Source organism: Abramis brama, assembly GCF_963993115.1.
Source record: "Abramis brama genome assembly, chromosome: 9".
Classification (NCBI taxonomy): domain Eukaryota; kingdom Metazoa; phylum Chordata; class Actinopteri; order Cypriniformes; family Leuciscidae; genus Abramis; species Abramis brama.
In genome coordinates this window covers 3,242,282-3,258,250 of record NC_139971.1, presented here as the reverse complement: position 1 = coordinate 3,258,250, position 15,969 = coordinate 3,242,282, and the positions used below count along the sequence as shown (strand labels likewise).

The 15,969-nt window shown below is 38.2% G+C and overlaps 1 protein-coding gene across 2 annotated transcripts in view; it reads left to right on the top strand.

Moving 5' to 3' along the window:
- The window catches only part of ppp1r37 (protein phosphatase 1, regulatory subunit 37), a 60,139-nt gene that overhangs the window by 38,576 nt on the left and 5,594 nt on the right, over positions 1–15,969 (top strand). For both annotated transcript variants that reach the window (XM_084123627.1, XM_084123628.1), the window contains 7 exons: positions 1,554–1,673; positions 3,133–3,283; positions 6,575–6,730; positions 6,833–6,945; positions 10,315–10,456; positions 11,359–11,525; positions 12,794–14,069. In XM_084123627.1, coding sequence (XP_083979753.1) covers positions 1,554–1,673; positions 3,133–3,283; positions 6,575–6,730; positions 6,833–6,945; positions 10,315–10,456; positions 11,359–11,525; positions 12,794–14,069 — 2,125 coding nt within the window. The remainder of the gene's footprint in view (positions 1–1,553; positions 1,674–3,132; positions 3,284–6,574; positions 6,731–6,832; positions 6,946–10,314; positions 10,457–11,358; positions 11,526–12,793; positions 14,070–15,969) is intronic.

Here is a 15,969-nt window from a genome sequence, read left to right as displayed (position 1 = left end):
GCTTCCGGCTCATGGGACCTTATTTCGGAAAAAATATGTATGGTAGTCAATGGCGAGAGACAACTTATCTTTTTATTCCATCTGAACTGTGCCCTGAATTACACATATGATGTTTGTCAATTTAAAAGATAATTATGAAAGTCAAGAAAGTCGCAGTTTGTCATAAAACAGAAGAGTAACAGTTAGTTTTATGTGAAAATCGCTTAATGAACTACATCTCTCGTCTTGCACTATGTACGTCGCCATCCGTTGCTCGTATGTGTGCAGTCTGGTACAAAACACTCAAGCATGACGGCGTAACGTTACGATTATAATGTAAGACTATAGAAACAGACAGACGTTAGCTTCAGTAAAGTTAGCTTCATTCATTGAGAGAAAAGGTATGACGTCGCATGTGCGCCTTTTGGGTTTGTAGTCTCTGTAATTACGTATTTTCACAGTCTTACCTCAACAGTTTTACATCAAACTGCGACTTTCTTGACTTTAAAATGTATCTTTTAAATTGACAAACATCATATGTGTAATTCAGGGCACAATTCAAACGAGATCAAAATATTTGTTGTCTCTCGCCATTGACTACCACACAATATTTTTCAGAAATAAGGTCCCATGGTGGTCCACCGGAAGGGGAGGGACTTAGGCTCTCTATTGGCAAGAGGCTCTTAACAGATGTTTGTTAGTCATTGTTTTGTCTGAAAGTACATTTTATTTATGTAATTTTATGGTGTGACTGTACAGCACATTGGTCAACATTACGTTTTAATTGTGCTTTATAAATAAATAAATAAATAAAATAAAAAAAAATAAAAAATGAAGAAACATTTCTGATATTATCAAAACTGTGATACACTACCATTCAAACATTTGGGGTAAGATTTAAAAACATAAAATAGATAAATGCTGTTCTTTCGAACTCTCTATTCATCAAAGAACCCTGAAAAAAAAAAAAAGTATCACTTTCAAAATATATGAAGCAGCAAAACTGTTTTCAACACTGATAATAATCATAAATGTTTCTTGAGCAGCAAATCATCATTAGAATGATTTCTGAAGGATCATGTGACACTGAAGACTGGAGTAATGATGCTGGAAATTCAGCTTTGATCACAGAAATAAGTCGGTTTACAATATATTCACATAGAAAACAGCTGTTTTAAATTGTAGAAATATTTCACAATATTACTGATTTTGCTGTGTTCTGTGAGCAGAAGAGACTTATTTCCAAAACAAATCAAATCTCAATTATTCCAAACTTTTGACCGTTTGTGTATGTACCATGGTGATATGTGTTTTAATCATGTTTTTAATTATGCCGTAGCTATAAGTGAGAGACATGTTTCCCTCATCAGTCCCTGAACACGAGCACCAGGTGGTTTTCATGGTATCTCAGGTTGTGTGAATGTGTGTGTGTGTGTGTGTGTTTTGCAAACATCCCTTTCAAATTCTCCTTCTCCTGAATAAACAAAACACACTGCAATTAATTCGCTCTTTATTCTGAAATGCTGTACAGAATAAATAAAAATAATAAGAGCGTGTCTTCTTCTGTGTCTCAGGGAGCATCAGCTTTGTTCGATATGATCGAGTACTATGAATCCGCCACTCATCTCAACATCTCCAGCAACAAGCACATCGGCACCCGCGGGTGGCAGGCCGCCGCACACATGATGAGGAAGGTGAGACCGGGACTGACACTCATTTCACACTTGTTAGGAACAGTTGATGTCAAGTCAGCTTCATTTATACAGCGCTTTTAACAATATAGATTCTATCAAAGCAGCTTTACAGTGATAGTAGGAAATTAAAGTAACAGATTGATTTGGCTTTACAGCAGCTCTAGGATAACGTTATTGTCCAGCTAAAGTTAGTTTTGTAACACATTAACATGTTTTCTCATAGGTATTACATTGCATGTCAATGCAATTAACTGTTATTTTGTGATTTCTAAAGTCATTTTAATTTATTTGTTTCCCTCTGAAAATCCACTTTCATTGAAATCTAGTGGCTTCTTTTTTTCTTAATTCTGCCTCATTTTTTTTTTTCTTCATATGAATGCAGCTGGAATTAATGCAATAAACATGTTTTTTGACAAAGATTTCAGATTGTTTGTGGTCTTAGATAACCTGCATCAGAATGAGGTTTGCAACGGTGCATCCGAAGGCACGGGTTGAAGACCCAGTCAGTAGGCGCGTTTCCATTACAGATTTGCGCAAAACTTTTGCGATTTATTTTTTTCTTCTTTTTTTTCTTCTAAATGTCGACAAAAAACTATTGCGAAATGACGGCGTTTCCATTAACCGATGTTATGCGACTAAAACTTCATTTTTTCCTCTAGCGATCAGTAAAATCATTCCAAAATGGAGGTTTATGTACTAATTCCAGCCACTGCACTAGCCATTATTATTAATTGAAGGAGATGTATGTGTGTTTTCCAAGCATTAATGGTAAGGAACGACCCTTATTATACTTGTGAGCGGCACATATGAGGAGTTTCTGGGTGTTTCTCCCTCATTTCTGCTTCGAGGTCTTGATTGTGGCATTTATTTGAGGTTTAGAATCCATTATTCCTGTAATTCATTTGTCTTTTATGAATTCTTAAGAACTCTGTCTCGTATTCTGTCCAAACACACCGCATCATCTACGTCAGGTGACCTGTAAATGCGCAAAAACTGTTTCCATTGCAGTTTTGCAAAACATTTCTTTTTCGAATTGCCTGTAAAACCACCTCATGCGAGCGTAAAAACTTTTTTGCGATAAATGGGAGTTTTTGCGGAAATTACGTGTTTCCATTGGGCGTATTTTCAATTCGCAATTTCAATTTGCGCAATTTGAAGGGTAATGGAAGCACGGCTAGTGACGTCACGATATGCAAATTTGTTTAAATTCATACCTACGTAATGTAATCACCATGAACAAAATTTTACTTTTTTTTTACTTTTTTTTTTACATTGAATCTAAAAATATATAGACCTACCTACCGACCTTTTCTTTTCTTTTTTTTTTTTTTGCTGTTACTGCAAACCAAAATATTTTTAAGGATGGGCTATGGGATAATTTTTTATTTTAAAGTGAACTACTCCTTTAACCCGCTCCGGCCGGTGTGCTCATCTTCATCCATCTGTGTGTCTCCTCCAGACGAGCTCTCTGCAGTACCTGGACGCCCGTAACACTCCTCTGTTGGACCATTCGGCCCCGTTCGTGGCCCGAGCGCTGCGGATCAGCGGCAGCCTGGCGGTCCTGCACCTGGAGAATGCCGGCATCTCAGGACGGCCGCTGATGCTGCTGGGTAATGCATGCAAAAAACAATTATCGGGAACACTGTGGACACAACTTAGGTTTCGTACAAGGTGCTTAAAGTACTTGAAGTACTTGAATTTGACTTTTTGACATTTAAGTCATGGAAAACGCTTGAAAACAGACATATTTATGAAGAGGTACTTAAAAAGTGCTTTACTTTTTTTCAAAAAAAACAAAAAAATATAATATTTTCACGCAAAATTAACACTGTAGCCTGTCTGATAATACGAAGTACAGCAACATTATAATATAAAATATTATTTATTGAATAATAATAGCCATTATAAACTTTGTATTTAATATTATTAAATACGTTGTTAGTTATATTTTGGATACCTTTTTGAGTTTTAAAAATCCTTAAAACATACTAAAGATAGTGTTTGATAAGTGAGATCTCGGATTGTAGTCCTTGAAAACCAAAAAAGTAGTGCTTGAAAAGTCCTTGAAAGTCCTGGAATTTCTTTTTACAGTATCTGTACGAACCCTGGGTTTATGTGATTATCCATATTGTTTGTTAAAATGTGAGTTTTAAATATGATCATCAGGCTTTTGAGGAAGGTTTATGTGTTTATTTCTCAACCATAATTGTATTGCATTGCATTAATTGCTTTGATCATAAAACTAAGCATTTAAATATCAGCTTACTAAGACATCATTGTCAGATAGAGTGACGATATGCATGTTCTGTAAGTAGTCTGCTATGCTGTCATAAAGATCTCATTGGTTTGCATTAGAAGCATTACATCAGAATGTCATCCTCCTTTTTGGCCATATACATAGCTCAGTTTGTTCCTCTAAATAAAAATGATTAATGAAAAAGCCTGATGTATCTTATTTGATGCTCACATTTTGTCATGATTTTTCAAAAAAAAAAAAAAAATTTAATTACGGATAATCAAGTAAACCTGTTGTTTTAGTCGAGTAAATTTTCATCTTCATCAAGGATATATACAAATTATGACTTTCTAAAAGAGTGTGAACTATCAGTCAGATGACAGAAGGCATGTAGTAGATTGTGTACAAGTTTTGGCCATTGATAATCTAAAGGCCTTTGAATGCCTTTTTATTTTCCGCATGAGTTTTTCTTGTTTGTTTTAATGTTGACATCCCTCCTCAAGCGTGAGCACAGCGCTGCAAACACTGGCTGAACACATTACAGACGTCTAGCAAAATCACCCGGACTCTGTTGTTATTATTTTCTGGGACTTTAACAGAGCAAACCTCGTGAACTACCTAAATCAGCCCAGTACATGCCCAACCAGAGGCAGAATCATACTGGACCACTGCTACTCCACAATAAAGGACACATATCACTGTTCCCAGAGCAGTTTCGGGACTCTCTGACTATTGTTTGGTCCATTGGAGCCTAAGGTAGGAATGCACTGAATCCAGGATTCTGCTTCACAAGCAGAAAGTGTTGTTTGGCAGTACTTTCAGTCAAAACAAGACGATTCAAGTCGAGCTACATGTTCAATTTGCAATGCCGATTTGTCTCGTGGTGGCAAGGACCCTAAACAATACACAACATCGCAGCTGTTAAAACATTTGCGTATGAAACATCCGAAAGAATACGAGTTGTGCATGAAGGAATCGACAGACAGCAGCAGAAATACAGCAACTTCAGGAACGCCAAAGGAAGGACAGTCACAGCTAAAAACTTAACCAGACGACCATTACCAGCTTTGCTAGCTCTACACCGAACTAACAGTGGGCCTTATACATCTAAAAGGCTAATATTTTGGATATTGATTGGATCTTGAGAGAGGGTAAACATAAGCCTATGGTAATTGTCAAAATAGTTTTTCCCACTTGTCATCCTGGCATAATGTTGCCAATTTTTTTTTCTTCTTTTTAAAAAAAAATAAAATAAAATGAAAAATACACTGCTGTGGACTAGGGGTGTGAACCTACACTGGTGTCACGGTTCGGTTTGATTATGATTATCATGTCATCGATTCAGTTCAATTCGATATCACGATGCACTGCATCCTGTGTGTGTGTGTGTGTGTGTGTGCGCTCACCTGTTCGGGAAGTCGCAGTGACAGAAACAGTGACATTCCAGTTTAAGTTTCAAGGGAGTAAAGCTTGTTTATGCCATTAAGAAAAGGAAAATCTGTCAAATAATTTTTTTTTTAAAGAAATGTTCATTTAAAAGCAGCGTTCATTAATCAGTGTATTATCAACCGTCGCCGAATCCGCTGGTGAAGGTGACGATCATCCATTTATAATCACACGTAACAACACAGAATAATTGTAATTTGACCATCGGGTGCGGATACTTAAATCAGAGAAAGTTATTGGGGCGGGTCGACGATTTGTTTTTGGCTGCGGATTCGGGTGACGTTGGAGCTCATCCACTTACTCTAAAGCAGTCAGACTCTGCCAAAGTAGTTGGAGCATTTTTAATCACTCGCACTCGCGTCTCTCCTCCCTCTGCCATTGAGTGCTACCGCCACCCCTACTGTGGACGTTGTTTGCTTCAGTAATGTGTTTACTGTGTTAATGGACTGAGGATGGGAGTAGGATTCGGTTTCGGATTCGGCAGAATCTTAACCAGTGGATTCGGGATTCGGCCGAACCCCAAAAATCTATATTCGGTGCATCCCTAGCCTACAGTAAGGACTGTACAGAGATGGACCAGCGAAGCAGAGCATGATCTACAAGCCTGTCTCGACTGAACTGAGTGTTTTTGAAGCTGGAGCCACTGATCTAGATGAACTCACTACATCAGTTTATGTGAGAACATGTGCGTTCCTACCAGAACTTACTTAACATAGTGATAATAATGATCAACCATGGTTTACTGCAAAACTCAGACAGCTTTGCCAAGCCAAAGAACATGCCTACAGAAGTGTGGGGGAAAAACACAGATGAAAGAGAGGCTAAAAGAAGCTACTCTTAAAAGCTGGGAAAACAGTTTTCATCCAACAATCCTGCATCAGTGTGGATCATCCTCAAAGACATCGCCACCTCAGTCTGCTGGGAATCAACATCTGGCTGAGGATCTGAACGAGTTCTGTTGTCGTTTTGACTGTACATATGTTAACATCTGTAAATATGCCTATTCTAGGTTTTTATACTTTTCATATTTTTATTTTTAAATTGCATTATTATGTGTGTTGTATGTATTTGTAAGCGAGAACAATTCCTTGTGTGTGTGCATTGCAAGCACACTTGGCAATTAAGCTCTTTCTGATTCTGATCCTAATTTATAGGGTTAACCATTTTCCACAAATGAATGAAGCAACTAAAAGGCAACTTGTTTCATGTGTGTGTGCAGCCACGGCACTGAAGATGAACATGAACCTCAGAGAGCTGTATTTGGCTGACAATAAGTTGAACGGTCTGCAGGATTCGGCTCAGTTGGGGAACCTGCTGAAGTTCAACTACAACATCCAGATTCTGGACCTGAGAAACAATCACATACTCGACTCAGGTCTGACCTCGTGTCTCCGCTTGCTCTCCTCCTTCAGAAATCTGTGTACTTGTCATTCAGCCAATTGTAGCACACTTTAGCTCTTTGTGTGTATTTCCTCAGGGTTGGCGTATATATGTGAGGGTCTCAAGGAACAGAGGAAGGGTTTGGTCACTCTGGTGCTCTGGAACAACCAGCTCACACACAATGGCATGGGCTACCTGACCGCCGCTCTGGTAAACATCCACACTATTATGTCTCAAAAGTTTCCATGGACAATTTCAGGGGTTATTCACACCAAGAGCAACACGACAAAGCAAAACGGGATTTCGTCACAAAATTCACTCCAAGCTCAACACAGATTTTCATTGTCTTCTGAGAAAACTTTGTGAACCTGAAAGAAATAGAGGTTACACTTTTGTTTTGATGTGTCCTTTTTTGTGTAATTATGCAATGAACTACTGCGCAATCTTAATTAACAACCACTTACTTACTAAAGGGTTTGGTTTAGGGTTAGTTATTTGTAATTATGCATGATTTAAAATTTTGGTAACACTTTTAGTGTCTTTGTTACATGTACTTACCGTAGTAATAACAGTACATTATGCATAATTACATGCAACTAACCCTCAACCAAACCCTAATCCTACAGTAAGTACATGTAGTTAATTAATATTACTCACTACTTAAAAACATAATTGCACTGTAACTATAGCCGCGTTTCCATTACCCTTCAAATTGCGCAATTTGAAATTGCGAATTGAAAATACGCCCAATGGAAACACGTCAGTTTCGCAAAAACTCCCATTTATCGCAAAAAAGTTTTTACGCTCGCATGAGGTGTTTTTTCAGGCAATTCGAAAAATAAATATTTTGCAAAACTGCAATGGAAACAGTTTTTGCGCATTTACAGGTCAGCTGACGTATATGATGCGGTGTGATTGGACAGAATATGAGACAGAGTTCTTAAGAATTCATAAAAGACAAAAGAATTACAGCAATAATGGATTCTAAACCTCAAATAAATGCCACAATCAAGACCTCGAAGCAGATCTGAGGGAGAAACACCCAGAAACACCTCATATGTGCCGCTCACAAGTATAATAATGGTCGTTCCTTACCATTAATGATTGGAAAACACACATACGTCTCCTTCGATTAATAATAATGGCTAGTGCAGTGGATGGGATATAGTACATGAACCTACCAACATCCGTTGCCATGGTTTTTGGAATGATTTTACTGATCGCGAGAGGAAAAAATGAAGTTTTAGTCGCATAACATCGGTTAATGGAAACGGCGTCATTTCGCAATAGTTTTTTGTCGACATTTAGAAAAAATCGCAAATGTTTTGCGCAAATCTGTAATGGAAACGCGCCTATAGACACCTTAAAATAAAGTGTAACCAAAATTTTTACTAAAGTAAGTACATGTAACAAAGACACTAAAATCAAGTATTACTGAAATATAATTGTGTACTACATATAATAATACTAATACTACTAAATATAAGTGCTTGGAAAAAAGCTGATTATTTAGTAATAGGAAAATACTTGTAATATTGTATTAACGATTAATCAATTAATTGACTATGAAAATCTCTAGTTTAATTTAATTTTTTTATAGTTTTTTAATAATCGACTAATCTAACCGTTATTATATTTATCAGGGTGATTTATTTTTTGACTGACTATTCATCAACAAAAACCCTGACCATTTTTTATGATAATATCGACTAATGGTTTCAGGTCTAATATTTTTGCGAAAAAAAAAAAAAAAAAATTACTAGCTAGATATACTTACAATGTAATCACAGATGTTTTGGGTGAACAAACTACAAAAATCAACCAACAGGACCGTTCTCAGTTTTCTTTTGTTCCTTATTAAACATCATTTTGACTTCTTACATTCTGTGAAATGTAGATATTTTCACTGTGAAAATTCACACTTCAATCGGTCTTTAAACTGTCAAATATGTACTTCGATTTTATTTTATTTTTCAGGATTCTTTGAGAAAGTCAAAAGAACCGTAATTGTTTGAAATAATAATTGTAATATTTTATAACATTTATAAAAGTCTGTCACATTTGATCCATTTAATGTGTCCTTGCTGAATAAAAGTACTCTTACTAAAATATAATCAAATAGAAAACAGTATTTTTAAATATTTTAAATATGACTGTTTTTACTCTTTAGATCAAATATGGTGGGAATATAAGACCCCTTTCAAAAACATTTTAAAAAATACTAACTTTTGACCGGTATTGCATATACGACATAACAAAAGCCCCTTATGCCGTCTTGTGAAATGACTGACAATACAGCATGTCCACCGCGAACACATGGCGGTGAGATGAGGTCTGTCCTCATTCAGTCAGATGGTCATTATGGAGATTGAGTGGAAGCTGTGGCTGTTTGGCAGATGCTGACCGTGCAGCGCTCGTGTTTACGTGTGTCCTGGCATCTTTTTGTTAATTAAGGACTAAAGACACACACACATTCTCACAGCCTTGTGTGTAATGCACTGCAGTATGTGCATGCCTTCTGAACAGGCTGTGTGGTTTATAAACAGTGTCTGAGCGTACGTCCACACGCTTTACTGCAAGAATACAGTAGTTCCTGTTAGATTCCTATGGAAGCGTGTTTCCGCCATGCAATAAAACTTTTTCTCACAATTCTGAATTTTTTCTAGCAGATGTGAGTTTACATCTCACAATTTTTAACTTTTGCTCTGAATCCTGAACCTTTTCACGGAATTCTGAGTTTATATCTCACAATTTTTAACATTTTCGGAATTCTGAGTTTATATATTACAATTTTAACTTTTTTCTCATAATTCTCAGTTTACATCTCGCAATTTTGAACTTTTCCTCTGAATTCGGAGTTTATATCTCACAATTTTGAACTTTTTGTGGAATTCTGAGTTTATATCTTATATCTATTAAATCTTGCGATTTTAACTTTTTTCTCATAATTCTCAGTTTACATCTCGCATTTTTTTTACTTTTTCTCTGAATTTTGAGTTTACATCTTGCAATTTTGAACTTTTTCCTCTGAATTCGGAGTTTATATCCACCACATAACCATTTATCATTAGTTCAGTTGAACAACGGACACTACAATTATGAACTGAAAGCGTCTGCTCTGCTCAAAACAGCACGAGCAACTGGAGTCAGATTTCACTTATCACATGACAAGAGCAAGGAGAGATGACTGACGAGACGATGGAGGATTTGGTAACAGATCGCAACAGATCCTGAGTGTTATTGACATATATTATCTTGTCAAATGTGCAGTCAGACCGGCGCTCCCTATACGCAGAATTTCGAAAGAGAATGTAAAAAGCGAGTGTGCATTTAAAATCGATTTCAATACCGCACATTTTGATTGCAGCTGATTCTCTGATTGCTCCCTGATTCTCGCAAATTATACACAATATCCCTCTCCCACCCCGGTGTTGTCGTAAGTTTATTTATCGGTGTAAAGATGTCCTCACCGGTACATACCTAGTTCACACTGAATATTTAATCCACTTTCAGTTCCTTCAATTGTTTTTCTTTTTCTTTTACTTTTCCTGATCCATCTCTCTCGCTCTGCTGCTGTAGCCGTACACTCAGAGCTTGGAAACACTGAACCTGGGCCATAACGCAGTAGGGAACGAAGGAGTGCACAAACTGAAAGACGGACTCGTAGCGAACCGGTCCATCCTCAGGCTGGGTCTGGCCTCCACCAAACTCTCCTGTGAAGGTAAGATCTGGAGTGCCAACGTGAACTTACATAAGACCACAATGAATTTGCTTCATCTAAGATGGATGACTTTGAGTAGGGCTGCACGATATTATCGTTTTAGCATCGATATCGCGATGTGCGCATCCGTAATAATCACATGCGATGTCAAGTATAGGGATCGTAGTTGATCTGTATGCGCCAGATGCTCCCCGGTTCAGAATGCATGTGATTCGCGGATTATTTGGAAAGTTTAACCATCATAGAGTGAAAGTTTATCACTTGCATGTGTTTTTAAGTTGAGTTTTCTGTGCACACACACACAGAGCCGAGCGCACAGCACGTGAACGCCGGATTCAGTTCTCTTTCTCACTCTCTCGAGCTTAAACGGACTCGTGCACGCAAAATTAAGTCAAAATGCCCGTCTCGGTGAGAATCCTCATGTAAACAGTCGGTTATGTGTCGTAAACAGAGAAAGAAAACTGATGCGTGTCATTTTAGGTCTTCATTTATATAGGTACAATTTTTGTACCTGAATACTGTTAGATTTACCTAAAAAAAAAACATAAAGCACTGCTTATTCCTCTATTGTATTTATCTATGCTTGTAATTTTTTTTGTTTGTTGGTGTTTATTCAGTGATGATTATTTTTTTTTATTTTTTTTATTATTATTGTTGGGGTGTTTTCGTGTTTTTTATATTTATGTATGTATATTGTTGGTTCTTTGTATGTACGCATGTTGAAACACAAGCAAGCAACAAAATTTCCCCATGGGGATAATAAAGTAATCAATCAATCAATCAATCGAAAAACTAAATATTGCAATGTACGTTTTTTCCCAGTATCGTGCAGCCCTATAGAGGCCAGCTTGTGTTGAGTGTGTGTGAGCGCGAAGATGATTGTGTGCTTGTTCATGTGATAGGAGCTGTCGCTATAGCGGAGTTCATCGCGGAGAGTCCGAGGCTCCTCCGGCTAGACATGCGGGAGAACGAAATCAAGACCGGCGGCCTCATGGCTCTCTCCCTCGCCTTCAAGGTCAACACATCTCTGCTCCGACTCGACCTGGACCGAGAGCCCAAGAAAGAGACGGTGAGGGTTCGTTAAAGGGGAGGGGAAAAGATTTAGCTTGATATAAAGTAGGACTGAGTATATTTACAACTTTACAACACTTATATTTAGAGATGCACCGATTGATCGGCTGGTGACCGGAATTGGCCGATTTTCACGTGATCGGCCATGATCGGCGACCGGCCGGTTAGTCTGACATATGCCGATTTTATGCCGGTCAAATGCACCCGGGCGCCGCATGATTAACATCGCGCAACATCAGCATCACACGTGCAAACGGAACGCAACAGGAAACCTCGTGAATTACGGCCGTTTCACACAGCAAGCGTGAGCGGCGCACGAGCAGCGCGTATGTTTTTCGGCGTGCATGTTAATCAATAAGTGCATTCACACCGCGAGCAGGAGCGCCGCGTGAGCAGCAGTGAAGCGCGGGTTTCAGCGCTGAGTCTATTTTTGCTGCTGCTCACGCTCAATTAAAGTGAAAGCACACTTTTGATGGACAAAATAAGTATTATTTCACACAAAAAGTTCTATAAAATAATATTTATAGAAAATTGACCCATTTAAACTTGTTTTTATTATTCAGTTTGGGTAAAAGTACTATATGGTGTTTTATAAAAAAATAAAAAAAATGAGTAAACTAGTCAGAATATACAGTATAAGCTTTCTTTTAGTTTAATTTTAATTTACTTAATTTCGCACACCAGGAGTAATTTATGTAGTTCCATTTTATAGCAATTATCTGTTCAAAAAGAATTATATGTTCTATTAAAGAAAAGATAGAAAATAAATATTTGTGTGTGCTGTAAAGTGGTTAGAAAAAATGAAATCGGTATCAGCAGGTCAAACTCAATGAAAAATCGGAATCGGCCTAGAAAATTGTAATCGGTGCATCTCTACTAATATGCTAATAAGTCGCAACAGTAGTTTCAATATGTTTTTTTTTTCGGGCATTACGTTTCCAGTTTAATTAGACTAGTTTCATGATCCTTTATCTCACAACATGCAATGTGCATGAGAGCGTTAAGACAGATACGACATTAGATATGGTTAGTTTTCATTTCCATGAGTTTAAATGAAAATCAGAAATATTAAAGTCTTCATGTTGGATTCGTTTTTAAGATCAGAGTAAATATTGCTGTTTATATATATATTACATTGGAGCCACTTATTTTATTTTTCCACTAACTAGTTAATTATCTGCCACAGTGTTCAGCAGACGTAACTATGGCATTGATCTCTTGTTATTGCATAACTGCACTACAGCTTTTTCCTCTCTGTTGGTACAGGTGAAGAGTTTCATTGAGACACAGCGCGGCCTGCTGGCCGACATCCAGAACGGCTGCAAGAGGAACTTCATCTTGGCCAAAGAGAAGGAAGAAACAGAACAGAAAATGAGACAGTCCGCCTCAATGCCAGAAATCGCCACAGAGGAGCAAGCTCAGGAGGATGAGGAAGATGCGTCTGCTGAGAAGAGCGAGGAAGAAAACGCTGCTGTTCAGAGAGACTCAACCGAGGAGGGCAATGAAGAGGACGTATCCGAGAGCCAAGAAGTCAAAGATCAGGAGACGACAGTGCAAGACGACTCCGACTCAGACACTGAGGATGAGGAGGAGATGGTGGTGGCGTCGAACGCGTCTACACAGAGCACATCTCCAGTACCGATTCCTGCAATAAACACCTGTAAGGTCGTGCCCTTGGCGCCGCCTCTACCAGGACCTCCAGCCCTCATTTCGGGAATTAAAGTGACCGAGGCCAGTGTTTCCTCCGGAGCCCCATCATCTCCTGGCCGCCTTTTCTCTGTGTCTAGTCCTGGCAGAGGACACAAAATCTTTATGGTAACGCGTGTTGAAAGCCCTCCTGAGCAGCAACAGGCGACTGCATTGCCAAAATGTGTCCTCGAGAAGGCGGTAGAGAGCCAAACATCTGACACACCCACACAAATCCATATAAAAGCACCTTTAGATGCACCTTCACAAGCGCCTGAGCAGAAATCAACACAGCTAGCAGAGTCTGAGCTCAGTACGTTAACATCGCATGCGGAAACGACACCAGCGCCCGCCGAAGTAATAAACACGTCAGCGTCCTCGCTTGCAGATGAGCGAGAGAATGCAACTCGTTCTGATGACGTTCAGCAACAGGAACTTGCTACGCCGTTTGAAAGCCAAGTTAGACTCGATCAGACTCACTTAGAGCAGGAGGTGCCAGTAAATGCTAAGACAAAAACAGCACAAGAGACCAGTGAGGAGGACCAGATGTTCTCCTCTCACACTGAACAGATGCAGGAATCGAGTCCCACCCAAAGAGAGCCATCAGAGTCAGGACCGTCTCCGGACGGGACGCGAAACCCTGGAGAGCTGCGAGAGCTGGAGGTCACAGGAGGTCATGAACTCCTGGAAACGGAGGGCAGTCGTGCACAAGAGGAATCTCCTGAAGAAGAAGAAGCCGAAGGTTGTCCGGTTATGAGCACGGGAATAGTGTTGCCCAATGGGCTGAAGCCGGAGTTTGCCTTTCACCTGCTCGAGGCAGAGGGACTCAAACCAGCCAGCTGCATTATGGAGCATGGTGAGTTACCAGTGGATTACCAGTTACTCCATTGACTTGGCATTGCCTGAAGCTGCCTCCTTGTCATTTCTGACTTATAACAAAAAACAAAATAACGTCTAAAAGCTGCTATGTGACGAGGAGCACAGCAAACAAGCTAAAAAAAATACCAGAAATAAGTTTTTATAAGCTGTTGAACTAACTGACGCCCACTGAAGGGGAACGCAATCGGCGACAGGATAGCTTAGCTTACAGAAATATAGTATATTAAACTGACATTTGGATATTTTACTTACCAGTGACAAAATGTTTACTGCACACATAGTGTATTTTTAGTGTCAGGATCCCACAATTTACCCATTCGTTCCAGCCTGTACCCAATTCTGTCTCCTTGAACGCTCGTATTTTGGGGTCGACAGCTTATAAAAACGTTTTTTCTGGGTTTTTTAGCTTGTTTGCTGTACACCTCGTCACATAGCAGCTTTTAGACATTGTTTGGTTTTTTGTTATTCAGAAATGACAAGGAGGCAGCTTCACACAATACAAAGTAAATGGAGACTTGAATATAAAACACAATATTGTAGCTTATTTATTTTGATTAAATTACATTTCCTTGGTTCCTAAGACCTGTTCACATCAATCTCAATGTGAAGTCGTCACCTTTATTTATACAGCGCTTTATACAGCTTTACAGAGATAAACAGGAACATAATGATTCAGTGATGCAAACAGAATTCAATTCTCTAACAATACACTAGTAAACAGTCATTATTCAGTTGTTCAGTGTTGATTAGATGACATTATAAAATAGGGATGGAGGGAGAAAAATCGTTACATTTAAGTATTGCGATATTTTGCGTGGGGATATTGTTTCGATACACAGACACCAAGTATCGATCTTTTCAGTCTGATTAAACTCAATATAATATATTTTTTTTATATTTATTAATTAATATTGACTCCCTGCCAGATTATGACTCCTTATAATTATGACTTAAATGTTTAAAATCACAATAATATCATATCGTGGGGATTCTCACCCCTATTATAAAATATTACCAGACAATTATATGCACGAAAAACATGAATTTTTTCATGCATTTCTTTTATTATATATTAAAGAAAATCTGTTGCAAAATGCAAATATGTAAATTTACACTTGCTTTTGATTTTTGAGACTGGCATCACTGAAAGTAATAACATGCACTTAATTTAGTGAGTCATGTTTTTCCAGAATTGCTCGTTCAGTGGAAGATGGGACGTAAAATACTTATAGCAGTAATTTTCTTGTGAATCACTGGTCATGCTGTATATTTTTTGCATGCAGCTTATTAAAATCAGTGTTTTCTTGCTATTAAGGCCTGTTCAGACCAAGGCGACTGTATGGTGCAATAAATACATGGATATGAATAATCTGCTGTTCAGGCCTGTTGGTCTCCCAATCTCACTGTGTTTCTGTTGTCCTTTAAGCACCGCCTATTTTAAGCAAGTGCATTTGCATTTTCATTCAGCCCATTGTTTTTAATGGCGCTATATAAATAAACTTGTCATCTTACAATTTTTACACATTGCATTGGTCTAAATTAGGCATGTGATGCATAAAATTTTCATATCACGACAATTGCTGAAGCTTTTATCACGGTACAAAACCTAAATGTTGTTCTCCTAATACAGGGTGGCCGCGGGTCCTTAAAAAGTCTTAAAATGACTTAAATAAAGTTTTCCTAATAAAAGGCCTTAAAAAGTATTAAAATGTCTTAAATTCAGATTCAATAGGTCTTAAATATTTCTGGTCACGTTACCGCTGAAATTTCTCCAGTCTGACGGACCTAATGTCCGTCAAATAACCAGTGAAGCATCGAATCGCCAGAATGATTCAGATTTTATTACATAAACAGCTATTGATAATGATAATGTAGGC